The 15,692-nt window shown below is 42.6% G+C and overlaps 1 protein-coding gene across 2 annotated transcripts in view; it reads left to right on the forward strand.

Annotated features, from left to right (window-relative positions):
• Positions 1–15,692, forward strand: part of LOC120948903 (diacylglycerol kinase 1) — an 82,215-nt gene that overhangs the window by 27,809 nt on the left and 38,714 nt on the right. For both annotated transcript variants that reach the window (XM_040365754.2, XM_040365756.2), the window contains exons 3-4: positions 14,080–14,237; positions 14,331–14,413. In XM_040365754.2, the coding sequence (XP_040221688.2) occupies positions 14,165–14,237; positions 14,331–14,413 (156 nt within the window). In that variant the 5' untranslated portion in view covers positions 14,080–14,164. The remainder of the gene's footprint in view (positions 1–14,079; positions 14,238–14,330; positions 14,414–15,692) is intronic.

The raw sequence follows: 15,692 nt of genomic DNA on the forward strand, positions 1-15,692 counted from the left end.
CCGCAGGTCCGCACCGGGGTGTTACTGTCCGTCACTGGGGAGCCCAACGATGTTAGCTCCACCCCCGTCCCCCGGCACCATACAGCCCCAGTACCAACTGACGTCAATCGGTGGAGACGCACCGATGACGGTGCCGCCAACTACGAGAAGGGCCTCGGGACACTAGGCGTCGTAAAAACTTTTATGCGCCACCGTTTTGATGTGCTGCCAGACCGGGCCCGATGTGTTCCGCGGTGCACTCAGTTAATGTGCTCGATCTTTGCTCGCCGCTTTTATCGCATGATTTTGCGACTTTTCCACGAGCGCGTCACGCGATCAGATACAGGGCAAGCAATTTCCATGATTTTCAAAATTATCAAAACGCTTCTGACTTATGGAGGGAGTGTTTCTTCTATTTGCCTAAACACACTGAACTATACGCAGAGGAGAGAAAGCCGAGATGTCATCGGGCACGACTTTGGGGCACGTAGTTTTGCACAATACAACAGGGGCTGGTTTATTGGGTTTCTTTCATGATACGGAAAATAAACACCACCAGACGTTAAGGTTGATAAATTGTGCCATAAATTGTTACCACCGCGGCTGCTGCTGCTGCTGCTGCTGGGGTGAGGTAATACATTTTTCTTGCCGAAATGATCCTACAGCAGACGTTAATGCACACAGATTCGGTTCATTTAAAAGTGTAGCTTTTTCGTTGTTGTTGCAATTTGTTGTAAGGAATGGCTGTGTCGATTCTTGTTATCTGTAATTGCATGGCAAAATGGTAGAAGTACATTTTAGATAAGCAAATTGTAGACATTTGCGTAATAACGCAATTAAAGCGTAAAACCTTAATGGATTCGTTGAATAAAGTTCTGTCCACTTTTTTTTCTGTTGCCTATGTTTGGACGCTATGTTTGGCGGAATAAATAAAGAAGGCATTGAACATATGGCGCGGTGCTATAGAGTATTATTTTTCATTGATTAGAACGCTACATTAATTACTTTTTTTCATTCATTTTTGTTCTAATAAACAAAGTTTAAACATTTATTTTTAGGCTTTTTTGTAGCTGTCTTCATATTCAATACAAAATTATAATATTAATTTTATTCTAGACATTATATCGTTTGACGATCTCGATTTCTTATAACTGTTCATTTCTTTGTGCTTCTGTATGGCACTTCTAATCTGTTCAAAGTAATCATACTGAGTAGTCGAGTAAGGCTACGAACTTTAACGTATCATGTAATTACCCCATTTACTCTGTTCTTTTATCCACGAGGAACTTCAAATTTATAAAGAAAAACTCTCCCCCAACAAGAGCAACGATCAAATAGAAAACATAACTCCGGCTAGAAAGTAAGTAGTCTCTCCATTCACGTTGCATATTTTGCTTCCCCGTTTCATGTTCTCAGGTAGTAATTATCTTATCATTTTCAGCACAAAAGCATAATGCAGTCCTTGCATAAAGTTTCACCCAAGCGTACCGCACAACGCTCTACTAGAGCGCAGAGCTCTTGCGTGTGTAACAGTGCACACAAATGATGGAAGGATTTACAGCAAACATAATGAATGAGAAGACCAACTGCCTTGTACGGAAATTTTGCTTTTTATTAACACGACAAAAAAAAAAACGGCAAAAGATAATCGCGTGACCCAAGCTTGGGCTACACTCGGTTGGGACTCCATGGTTCGACTAGCCGACTCGTGCCACCGCGACTTTCATTTCCTGGCTAGACAATTGATGTAAGAAAAAAAAAACATCCCCATTCGTAGATGGAACTTTGGACGGCAGCACGCGATAGTGTGGGATGTAAAAAATGTACCGGCCTTGCAGTAGTGGTCGGGGTCTTATTTGCCGCATTGTTGTAACCTCGTTTCCTAGGCAAAGACCAGTCATCGGTCATCGGGCGTCTGCAGCAGTGTCCGCGTACATTCCGCGCAGCGATTTCTCTGTGCGGTCGCTTCCGCATTCACAGTGCGGCGGGTAGTGCAATGAAAAGAATGATTTCCGGTAGCTAATGACTTGTTGAATAATATTATCATCAAACAGTTTAGCCCGAAGGGTCGCGTTTGGAGAGAAGGCACGATACATTGGGCGTGTACTTTGTAAAGAAGTGAGCTTCTTTTGCTTTTCCGGCAGCCCGGATGCCTGGACTGGCCTGACCCGAGCGCGAACGGCACCATTGTCCTGTGCCAACCATGCATGGTAAATTACATGCAAATTAAATGCTGCATGTGAAATGAACTGCAGCTGGCAGTGATTTTTGTTAGCTGTATTGTGTTTGTTTCTGTTTGTGTGTGTGTGCTATGGACTGACATTTTATCACTTCTTCATTTTCTGCGGCTGTTTTGCGCTGGATAAATTGCATAAAGTTGCGAGCTGACTTTGTCCTGTAACAGCTTACAAAGTTTTAACGTTTTTGTTATACAGATAAACAGAATGATGACGGTATAGTTGTGCTGTAGACAGTTATCTAGACGTCTAAACAATGTCAGTGGTGAGTTTTTGATTGATGAGTTTTTGAACTTTTATGATGAATGTTTTTAAACACATGAACCGCAACCGTGTAAAAGAAATATTTTAATTAATTTAAATTAAATTTAAATTAATTAATAAGCATAAATATATCTACGTTTCTTATAGGATTATGAGATTTTATATCATCTTCATATCAATGCTAAACTCGAATGTGCTTGAAAATAGAAATGTGTGTTTTCCCTTTAAATTAAATAACAATCTCCCGAATAAACTTTTAGTCAAACAATCGTAAAGCAAAACCAAATTTTTAAAAACCGATTGTCGTCAGTAGCTTATATTTTTCACTAACAAATACCTCGACATTCTTGTGTCATCCTTTTCTTGAGTAAAAAGATATCGGATCACCAGCACGAAGGAACTCGTCTTCGGTAGAGCGATTTAGCAATAATGTGTTTGTCCACCGGTCTGACACCTCGCCATGCTTATAGGGTCATCGTTTAGCAGTTCACACCCAATGTCGCAACCGAGCCGAGACCCAGTTTGCCAGACCCATCACACAAAGATTTCGCTCTTGTTTTTTTTTCGCTTTGGTTATTCCTGTTCATTCAGCTCTGTTCTTTCCCATCGGAACGCTGTCGGGTCAAAGGACATGCGAAACGTGGACCTCCGTTCTCGCTCTGATGAAGATATATCGACCGGCAGAACGGGAGTTAATCTAACGAATGCTCCTAACCCAGCCCGCCACTGTAAACCCGAATAGGGACCGTTCGTTCGGCCCAGTTTCACTTTCGGTCCCATTTTGCTGGCGCCTGAATCGGTAGATGAACCGTGGAAACAGGCTGAAATAGTACTGCTGACGACGAAACCAACCCCGAGATCTGCGGACCGGACAGCGACAGGGACGATCGTGCGTAATGAGCGAGGAAAATGTGCGATTCATTAGGACGTTGGGATAAAAAATGAGGGCCTCATTGAGGGCACGGTTTTCTTCCCGGGGGCGGCGCGTGCAGTGGTGCGATGGATGGTGACAAATTAAAAGTGACCGTAGCAGGATTAGGATTAACTGGTGGAGGTTGTTTTTTGGCTGCTTATTTGCTCCAGCGCAGCTCCAACCATAAATTCTTGCTGCCAAAACATAATCAGCCTCACAGTGGTTTGCGCGGGTAAGATTAGGGTAGTCAGGCCAAACGGTTTGCAAAGTGATTTCGGGCAGCTCAGACGGTTAATAGAAAATTATGACCGTAGCCGTGGGTAGAGGAGTAATTTGTCTATTGCCTTAATACGGTATGTGAACAACGGCCTACGGGAGGAAACTGTCCGTTTTGTTTTGAAGCATAATTTTCAAAATCCATGCAAATAAAACCTCAGTTATTTGATATTAACTCTAAAACAACCATTTCAATAGTGTAGTTGGGTTATGCTTCCACCTTCGATATCCGACCAACCGCCTATTACACGCCTCGTACCCTCTAATTGCGTTCCTCGACCTAGTTCATTTTGCGCATTTCATCCCTAACGGTGTTGCTGGCTACGAACACAATGGTTTACCTATCTAAAACCTGCCTCACCAAAGCCCACAGCCCGAGTCGCAATCAGGTTGGCCGGAAAATATGTCGCCAACGGCAACGAACAACCGATGTTTGCCGGCGATACATGTGTCGTTTTTCGCCAAACCCATCGGTTAGTGTGTGTGTGTGGCGATGCGAGCGACTCAACCAGACCCTACCAGCGGCTTACGTGATAATTATCATGTATAATTGAACAAAACCCCATCCTGATCCGGGGATGACACCGCAGCTGGCAATTATGGCACGGGTCGGTTGGCCAGCCTGGTCACATAACTCATGTTCCGTTAATTAATGTTTCATCCGGGCGATGGATGACGCCCGTGTTCCGGTGGTGCGCTTGCTATGCACCCGTCATATTACTGGAGCGTAATGATATTACTATTATTGTTATTATTACTATTATCATTATAACCATCACAGTGATTATAAGCACGGGCGCTTTGTGATGATGCGCCGGACGGTAAATGGTGTAAGGGAACGGGTGCAAAATTTGCTTGCATGTCTGTCCGAATTCTCGGACCACGATCTTGACCGAGATGCGGTATGGCATGTGCTCAAAAATGGCTGTGCTTCGAGCGGGATGTTTTGGTATGGGACAAAGCGGTGCGGTTCTTCGACATTACTTCGAAGCGTGTGAAATTTGGTACGAATGGTATGAATGAATGAGACAGAAATACTAGTAAAGTCACAGCTACTATTTCAAATTATTTGCTAAAAGTGAAATTTCTACTGTCACTGTGACTTGTTTTAGTAGACATTAAACTTTATATTCTATACTTGCAGTCAGCTACCATGCGTCTCCATTGGGAGGGCAAAAGGTTTCCAATTGTAATAAACGGCCAATGGGAGAAGACTGAACATCGTTAAACACTGCATTATAGCCTTGTTGAATATTTGATATTAAACATATTTTTTGTTGAATATGATGTTGTAACTTGAAGGGTTAGCTTTGTCTTACTTTTTCTCGGATTTACCTAACAGTTACCTACGATCGTAAATTGCTATTTTCGCGACATTCTACTTTTGCTACGAGCACAAAGAAAACAAAACACAGCTTATTACATACTTGCTTTCGTTTGCGTATCGATATTTTCATTTCCCTCCCACACAGGCAAGCTCACGTTTCATGTACACAAACAATTGCGTCGCATCAATTTCGATTTCGACCTCTTTTACCTACATTGTATCAAATGTCAAACATCGAGCCGTGCAAAATCCTTCATAATATGCCGCACGATACGACAAACCCGACAAAGCGAGGGGGCCAAACAATTGAAGGTGGCCGCTTTTTTTTCTTCCTGGGAAAAGGATATTATTAGATTTTCTGCCTCGCAAGTAGCAGCAGCAGCGGTTTGGATAAATAATGCGTACGTATGTGCACACGTACGCGAAGCATATAATGGTGTTCCAGGTTCGCATCGTGGTAAACTGTTCGACTCACTGGATACCCACCCGTGAGGCTGCATTTCTCTTTCACTTGTACACTGTTGTACTGGAAACGATTTTTTTTGCTATTTTCGCGCGACCTTTCAACGAAAGTATGCACACAGTGTTCGTTGTGTGCTTTAGGCAACGGAAGGCTCTTGTTACGTTCTGCACTATTTCGCTCCGGTGACGTCAATTAAACAACAATGGTTAATTTCTTTGCAATTGTTCGCCTGCCGATCCTGACAAAAGAATAAAAAAGCAACCATCTAAGGTAGAATAAAAGCGGTACAAGGAACTAGCTTACTATAATAACGGTAACATCTCACCCTCTTGTTAGGCTGCGGCTTGTTTCGTGTTATAAAAGCTTGCCTAGGGCATGACTCAGTATCTATGTTTGGGTCGTTTTCTTGTTGTAATTACGTTACAATTTTTAGTTGAAATGAAAGATTCTATTTTTTCAAACTTTTAATACATTGTGTAGTCACGATTGTAGACACTTTAAAATGTTTACATGTAAAACATTTGTACGAAAACACTTTTCATTGCTGTCAGGAGAATTACTTCGCCCACTGTTTGCGAAATGGAATGGCAATATTTACTTCCCTTTGTGTCACAGTGAGGAAGTGCTTTTAAGTTGGTTTCACGCCTAAAACGCGCTGTCTCGGTGGTAACGTTGCTTTGACAGTTCTACTTTCTTCAGCAAACATTTTCAATAGAAGAGGCACAGTGACGTTCATAAATATTCAGCAACAGGCAGCACCAAAATAGTGCCGCTTCAGAGCTTCCCTGTGCGGTACGGCGCAGCCATGATCGTATCGAGCTTCACACCATCATCGCTGCGGCACTGCAGCAGCGTATGCAAATTGTGTTACAATCGACACCAAGCGCTACCGGTTTGCACTCATCGCGCGGCACACAGTCGTTGATTTACGTGTGCACGCTTCGTGGAGATGATTTACTTGAGACGATTGCGTCAAGCTGCTGCTGCCGGCTACCCCCAAGGTAGTTTTGCTCTGTAGTCATTCATTATTCATCCGCGCCGCTTCCCTGTGAATGGTGTTCGAGGTAAGCATGTTGCTTGGTTTGGCAGTTTCGTCGATCTGGTGAAATGCTACGTTTCTTGTTTGTGATAAATAGTGTCAACAAGACAAAACTCTACAACTTGTAACCTTCTTTTATTGACATTTTAGCGTTATGTGATAACTATCCTATGTTTTGTTCTGCGTACGTTAACTTTGACTATTGCATCGTTATGTTCATACCTAATTGACAATCTGCCTGTTTCTGCATGGCCCTTTGTAGTGGTGTGCTGAAGGAACAGTCAATCGGGTTGTATGCCATTTCTAAGGTAGTGACGTTCGGAGACGTGTTATTCAGGTCAAACCGTTCAATTGCGTTACTTTGGAGAACGACCCGTAGCGAGTGTACTGGTATGTAGGAAAGATCAATCTCGGAAGTTATTACCAATGTTATACACGAAGGAAGTTTCGTCAACTGGTTTCTTCTAAACGATAGCCTTGATAGGTTAGGTACAGACCAGTCACAAAGATTTGCCTTCTCCAGCCAATTGACACCAAAGTGTATGTTTTCCAGTGCACAATGACGAAACATGTTAAATTCGATCGTAATTAATGCATTATTTGGCAACAGACATTTCTGGGGAACTCGTGTTATCTTTGCATTATGAATTACCAAACAGGCCAACCAATAGTTCTCAGCAAAGTTGATTTGATTCACGCGTGTGCTTTTGAGCGCAAGGTGATGGAGGAAAGCATTTGTGACATTAACGTTCCTCAGTTTTTTTTAAATCTCTCTATGGTCACTACACCAACAACATTTGAAATTTTATGAAGAAATGTTTCATCGACCTGTTCGATCAATAGCCCTGCGTACGCTAAACGGTCGATGCTGTCGGGAATGTAGCGGTAGATAAAGGCATCTTCTTGCGATGTATAGTCGCCTATCATGCATTCCATCTCACTCAAACGTCACTCCGACAACTCGGTTGAACAGGTATAACAAAAGTCTGCAGATCAGGAACCACCTGAACGGAAACATTATATGCCCACAGCTCACGCACTTTAATTAAATAGCTATGCCGATAATAAAACTGATCACCTTTCGCTTTGTTCCAATATTACACATATTCAATTACACTTCACGGCGCTTTACTCCAGGAAAGAGTATGAAATATTTATTTTGAAAGAGTAGCCTCTCACTGCTCCAGTTCCATTACCGGGGCACGTAAGTAGAGCGTTATTTAAATCATTCGCTGTCGTTAGCGTCGCATTGAGATGAATACTCAGAGTGATTCTTTGTTTTACTCGTATTGTAATATTTACTCCCAAGAATGAATTCGGACCCATACACTGGTGATCGTTTAAAAATACATCAACACATCCCAAATTTTGGATACTGCAACACGTGTCAATGAAAGAAAACAAAAAAAACATAATAATCTCATTGTTAATCTCAGTCGTTTGGCTCAACCATCGTCACGAAATAAAAAAAAAATGGATCACGGGACCAGGAGGTTGTTTTTCCACAAATTGTAACTAATAAACAAATTTAATATAACGTGATGTTTTTTTATCTACGTCTGACCCATAAACTATATTAAGCCATAAAATAATTTAACTTGATATCCAGAACGATCGATTCTTAATCGCTCCGACAAAGGAAACAACACGAATCATTCTACAATCGATTAAACTTCGATTGTGCACCTCATCGCCCGTGTGAAGTAATCGGAACAACCATCAGAGGGCTAGGTCTGCTCATACTTGTTCAACAACGATGCCCAGCCAACGTTTCGTAACCGCAAAACCACCGAAACCCTGTATCTTCCACAGTCTTCACAGACTAGAGCGCTGTTTCAATAATCATAACCCCACCCAAAAAAGGAAGGAAAAAAGGTTCGCTTATTCTCACCTCCGACACTCCTACACCTCTACTACTTGTCCGAACAAACTCATGCTAGTTTTCGTTTGTACTTAAATGCAGCTTTTGCATCGGGGTAAAAGGGTACAGCGTGAAAAGCGAAATGAATGCGAAGGTTTCACGAACAAAAACAAAATACACAAGCAAAAGTACGAACTTGCTCCGCACTCGGCAAGTCTGGCTGCTTGAACAATCGCTGGGCACGGATGAACAAACCCTATGGAGACTGTCAATTTACGAGTTCATGAAATACGACCCATCCTCGATCGCGAGCACTGGCACGACGCGGTTAAACGACGCGGCCTCCGTTTCTCTCGCAAATGTAGACGCTTTCTGGTGGGCAGCACTGGTGAAAGCGAATGGAGCTGACTGGAAAAAAGTTTTTCGCTCATTTACATTCCAACCACAAAGCGGCATCCAATTTGCCACCTAGCAAACGAGCTTACAGTACGTGTGCGGGTATATGTGTGTGTGTATGAGTTGAGGACATAGAACGTGCCTAAAAGAGAACGTTTCGTACAACAATCAAGCGTTTCTATCGAAATTGTATTAGTTGTATTTTGTAGTTATGTAATTATCTGATACGCTTTCGATATTCATTCAATACAAATGTGTAAGTGTAAATAGGTTTAGTTTTCATCGGTTTTATCTGTTTGGACCATGTTTACACAGCACAAGCATAGTCGAATCATGTTGTTAAACGAAAAAAACGCATAGGTTTTGGTTCTACGTGATGTAACCGCCGCATCGTAGTCACGTCGGATGTTTAGCTTTAATGTAACTTTCCATGTAAGATGTTTCAGCCGGGCTTATCGGGATATGTTTTACGCTCATTTCTATGTTTTTATGAACGGTTATGTAGCTTAAATAATTTGGTCATTACATGTCTTTGGTTTATGTTTGTGTTATACTAAAATGTGCAAAAATCTTTGTCAAAGTATTCAAAGTCTGTTCATTAAATGATTACGAACGTATCAAATTTGTTTTATTTTTACCGAAGCGCAGCATTATTTCCGCTAGATAACAGTGGCTTTTTTAGGTATCTTCGTGTACCTCACACCACCATCGTCGTCGTGTTGAAAATTCAATCAGTTTGTGAAGTTCATTTTTCAACAAGCGCACCGACTTTCCACCACGAACCACGACCGGTATTCCAAAACGTCAAAAGCACTGATACCAGCAGCATGGTTTGGACGTTTTCGTCAATCTTCGTCGTCATGCGGCATGATTATGTAACATTAATGAAAAATCAGATATTATCGGTTCAGAAAGCATCGAAGTACATCGATTATGTGTCTCGTACTTTCTTGTTACCGGTACCGGTTACGTTTTCTCCCGAACACGACCCGCCTCATCTCGGTGCTTGCCCGGAAGGAATAAGCCTCATACTTTTTTTTTCATCAGCAGAGCTCGTTTTCGATCTTCGTCCCTCAATCGTCAGCAAAAGAGCAAATAGAATGATTTTTCAACCATCAATAATCAGCTAACATGACGCTCCTTCTACATCAAACCTTTTGGTTGAGTGAGGGTAAACCGACAGGGGGTCCATATCAATACGAGCGACTATATTGGGGGAGAAACTGGGGCAGCAAAAATCGAGCTCATTTTACAAAATTGAATTATCTTCATCCGAAAACGGCACAGAAAATGCAAATCACCCTGAGTCATTGGGTACGATCTGCTCCGTCTTCCGGTGGAGCGGTCTAGCAGACTGGTGGATCGAAATGGGTTCCTCTAAAAATAGACGTGCACTAGGATTAGTAAAGTTTTCTCTGCCATACCAGCATTTCCTACCAGCAGCGATAACGCAAGCAAATCAGCAGAGGCTGCATCTTTAGGTCTGGAGGACGAACATGCCGCTGACTGTTTGACTGTGGTGTGCAGTGGTGTAGAATCTAACTGAGTGACGAGTGGTATAAATAGCATGACTTACAGGAAAGTAAACCTTGGGCACACGAGATTCGTCAAAGCTAATGGAAAAAGGGTTCGTCAATGATGTTGCTGTTTTTGAACATGGGTTTGAAGATGTAATGGCATATTTATTCATTCTGTAAGCGCATTCTATGGTATCACGCACAAATATAGGCGAGGGATTTGTATATTATTCTTTAGCTATCAGCTATCATTGTGCAAATAGAAAAAAACAAATTTAAACTTCAACTATATTAGCTATACTTGTAAGCTTTGCTTTTCAATTATAGTTTAGGACGTTTTAAACAGTTAAAGATACAAAAGTTGGGCTATTAATATGGTCATTTTTACCCTGTTATGGTATGTACTTGATTAGTCAACAGTGGGCGCAGATAAAATACAAAAATAGGCTAAATGCATTACATTTCATTGTTGACAACACAAAAATGTATTTCAAAACAAATTACTATCTAGAAGGCAAGAGCCATGTTAATGCGATATTGATTGCAGCTTAAGCCGTGCAGCTCACGATATAAACCACACGAACGCTGGCAAAAGGTCAGTTGGTGTTGTTGTCAGTTTAAATTACCTTTGAGGAGAAGCATTCGCTTATCTACCTGTCCTTTGTTTGATGGTGTAATAATATGTAAAATGCCAAAATCTATCAAGTGGAACCTGGTTTGCAGAATGTTGTTGTTTCTTCTGTTCGTCACACACCTTGCAGCATGCTTGAAAGTTCAGTGCACTCAGACAGATTGTGTGATCGAAGAGTATGGCTCGAATGCGGATTCCTTCGTGTACCGGTACTTTCCAAGCAGCATCCGTGAAGTAACCTATGAAAAGCTGCTGATCGAGAATGCCGATGAAACGTTCCTAAGTGAAGTCGCAAGCGTTGTGCACCATGTTAAGGTGGAGCACTCCAAAAGACTGAAAAGGATGAAAGTACCAAACGCAGTTCTTCATTCGCTTCTCATATTGAGCACACGCCTTCACTTAATCAGCCTCGTCGAGAACCAATCGTTGTCGGATTTAACCATTTCCAGTGCAAAATTAACCCGAGTCCCGCCAACCATTAAAAATGTTCTCGCTCTGCGCAATGTGACGTTCATGATCTGCAAGATACGTACCGTCGATCTGGCCGACTTTTGCGACCATTCACTATTGGTGAAGTTGGATTTGAATTCCAACCATATCCGGTACGTCGTTAACACTGCTACGGGGCATTGTAGTTTGTACGATTCTCTTAAGTCTTTATTGTTGTACAACAATTTGTTGACAACTATTAATCTGAATATGTTCAGCGCATTTCCACAATTGAGTTATTTAACGCTGAGAAACAACAGGATAAAGACACTAACTCATACATTTCGTCATAGTGCGCTTGATTACATTAATTTAGGTATCAATGGGCTGGAGAATACAAATCTGTGTGACTGGTCTGTACCTAACCTATCAAGGTTATCGTTTAGAAGAAACCAGTTGACGAAACTTCCTTCGTGTATAACAATATTCACAAATCTTACCGTGCTCTCTGTTGCTGGTAACGGGCTAGTCAATTTCAGCATAGAGAGTTTAGCAGGATTAGACAAATTACAAGAGTTAGAGCTGGAGATGAATAGTCTGACATCAGCAGTGTTAACAAGTGATCTCTTTCCCAAAGACTTACAAACCATAGATCTTAGTATGAATAATCTCACCGAGATTGATCTTTCCCATATACCAGTACACTCGCTACGGGTAATTCTCCAAAGTAACGCAATTGAACGCTTTGACCTGAATAACACGTCTCCGAACGTCACTGCTCTAGAAATGGCATACAACCCGATCGACTGCTCCTTCAGCACACCACTAGAAAGGGCAATGAAACATGTGGATTGTGGGAAACAAATCCAATTCAGATGTAAAAATACTAAATGTAAATAAATCCAATATGAAAATGTGTGTTTTTTTATTGTGTACTTACTTGTTCGCCAGGCGCCACAATCACTATTTAATCTTCGCTTACTTCAGGAATGTCCTAAGTTAATTGTAATGATTATGTTAGCAACATTGCACAAGAATTCACCATTTCCAATAATTTCATACACACAAAACTTTAGTTAGTTGTTCAGAATGAATCTACTGTTAGTAAGACTCACGAGTCAGCGTGAATTTACACAAAAATGCAGATTCATCAGCAGTTGAACTAACTAGGGTTATTTTTTTGTACAAAATATTGTTTAAAATTTTCCCTCTTTTTGAAGAAGACCTTTCATGCTCAAATAGTACTATCAAATTATAAGAAACATCATAGCTTGAATTCGAGAAGTAAAAGTTATTATTTAAACTGCAAAATAACTGTAATTAGTCGAGTTCGTTCGAACAATCCGATAGCACGTGTTGATAAAACGTATCTTCCGGAACTACGCTTCGCATCAGCTGTGTCCTCCGGCATTATCTGCTCAAAGTCACGCTCATGCTTCCAATCGCATTCCGTTCCAGCTTGGTGAGCAATAGCCTTTTCAAATAGCTTTCACGTTTACCTTTTTCCCAGCTAACATGCATTAGAGTCATTTATCTCGCATCCGAAATCAGTCAGCCAGTGAACAATCTAGGGCCCTAAGCTAGATTCATAATTTTCCTAGTATTCATCACCGGTTTATGCCTCAAGTTGCATGTGAATTTCATCAGCAAATGTGCCGTACCATTCCTGTCAGTCGCGTTACTGCATGCTTCGTCCCACACATTCGCCTGTTTTATGTAAGCACACACCGGCTGACATGGTGATGGAATGCTAGGCAATAGTAATAAGCATAACGTCAGCGTGCAATCAATGCAATGGAAAGATAAATCGATCCGAGTGTGAACTGACGCGCGCTTGACCTCGATCACTATGCTGCCTTGCCTCACCGACGAGGCAATGGAATGCCACGGAGAGAAAGAAACAAGCATTCGCAGCTGCAACCGGGAGCTGCATCCTTTGCGGTATCGGGGACACAAAGCGGTTCAATTTTCCTGCCAACGTTTCCTGTACAATCATTCGGGCGAGAGTGTGTGTTCAGGTGGGTAAGGTAGCGACGAATCTTACTTTCGTGCCACTTACCCATCCGCCGACGTTGATGATGTTTGGCCAATGCATTCAAGACGTCGCAATCTACCATGGTTTGGTAGCGGAATTGCGCAAATCAGATGAGTTGGCAAATATTTATCCAACGAATCACTTTCTGCTGCCGCTTGCATCTAGTGAACGGTTTTGATGGACTGTAAAATTGAAACGTTTCGAAACGAACGGGTTTTTTTATGACCCAGTGTATTTGCTGCATAATTAATGTAAACGAAAAGCACCGATTCCGGCGCAATTTACGATGCACGTCTTGCACTGAGGGGTGTACGACAAAATGAGGGGTGTACCAACGTTCAACATTTTAAGGGGTTTTAAGGGGAAACTGGCTCTGTGTTGATAAAACCGATGTGCTGATTTGTTAGACAATATAAAATTAGCTATAATTATTCTTCTTTTGATCGTTTTTAGTATGTTTTAGCATTGAAAGTGTAATTTAAAATCACTCAGATTGCACGAAAGCAATTCCAATATCTCAGTTTATAAGTGTTCATTTTATTGGTCATCTTTTCATCTTTTGGGGCGGAGCAAGAACAACTTTATATGAGAGTTTTATCGATACAACCGGCCCAACCCTAAAGCATAAAAATAGAATAATCTTTGTCTACAATTCTACACCAAACTATATCCATTGATTATTATATATCTTTTGCATTTTTTTCCTTCATAGGTCACCACTGACGACTCCATCGTGCGCCCCGCCGAACGACCGTAAAAGTGTTCAGCACAAGACAACACGAGCGGCATCACAAATAATGGCTTCCAACATACACAAATGGGAAAAGCTCTCACCAAGTGAATTCCAGCAGCTACAGGATCTAGCGTCATGTGAGTTATCGTCGATTCGTCTTTCCCCCTTTGCGTGCCCGCCTTACGCTACGGCCATATTTTCTCTCCCCTCTTTCTCTTCCCTGCGAACAGACTCGACGAAAAAGCTGCAGAACGTGCTGCAAGAGTTCTGTTCGCCGGCCACACCGTCCGCCTCAAGGTTCCATCCAGATGGGGTAAGTACGTACGCAGCGCCCCTGACCACTGGTTAGCTTTGAAGTAGTTTTCTTTCCTCCCTCCCCCCTTCTCCCAAGTACCGGTCTCGTTTGGTTCAGTTTGCTTTTCCGCATCATCGCCTCCCCGCTCCCGTGGGGCGTACCTGGTTGGCAAATTTTATTTCCGATGTATTTCCTTGCGCCAAAGCACTTTTATCGCCTGCTAACGATAGCTGCTAAAACCAGGGTGAGGATCGTAATTGAATTGGGCTAAATCAGATGGAAGTTATGGGCGGGAGCACCTGGCAGATGGTGCCAGACAGACCCTACCCGTGCGGTCTCGTGCAAGATGAGCGGGAACAAGAAAAATCACGCCCGCTTAGCAAAGCGAACGATTTCTTCCCTGTTTTCCATCAGCATCATCACGAGAGCAAATTTGGTTTTAATATTGATTGGGGTTTTTTTTTGCATTGATTTTCGCTTTTGGGCACGGTACGATCACTTTCGATTATGCCCGGTGACGCAAATTCACGCAGCAGCAGCATGGCAGCAGAGATATACTTGCCCGCGGAAAGAAAAGGTGCCTGAGTCCTTTTTTTCCCATTCACGAGCGTCGTTCCGTCGGCTTCGGGTCTCTAGGAACGGGATCTTCTTCGCTGCCGCGCTCCAAGCACGTTGACGAAGGATGGCTCATAAATCTGCCAACGGGCCGTGGCTTCCCATGAATCGTGCCGCTTAAAGTTTTATCCCCCCAATATCCGAAAGGGTATGGATTTAAAGTCTCCAGCGAGGAGCCGGCCGGTTGGATAATAATGGCCAATCATCACCCGGCTATAAAATGCATCAAATGGGCGGAAGGGATTAAAAGACGAGGACGACGATGCGAGGGTTCTGGAGGGAGATGAAATTCGGCTGCCCCCGGATATCAATATCAGAGCTCAACTGTCCACGGAACAACGGGATGACGCTCGTTTCTATCGGCGTTCGTATGGCCCGGGTTAGGTTTCCTGTCCCGTGTGGTTCACCACGCTCTAACCACTGACCATGGTTGCCAACACCAACCACTTTCTGCCGCTACCGCTGGGATTAGTATCGGGATTATGTGAACGAGGATTGCTTTGACCTTTCCAACGATTAGTATCCGGCTATCCCCGGTCCCCTGGCAAGCGACCATTGGCAAGAGTTTTTGAATCGGCCGATAACCACATGAAACCCCGGTCGGTGGAGTAATAAATGAGCCCGCCATTAATCTCGGAATAGGCAATCGGTCGAAAATTCATTTAACGGAACGGTCTGTTAC

The sequence above is a fragment of the Anopheles coluzzii genome, chromosome 2, assembly GCF_943734685.1.
Source record: "Anopheles coluzzii chromosome 2, AcolN3, whole genome shotgun sequence".
Classification (NCBI taxonomy): Eukaryota; Metazoa; Arthropoda; class Insecta; order Diptera; family Culicidae; genus Anopheles; species Anopheles coluzzii.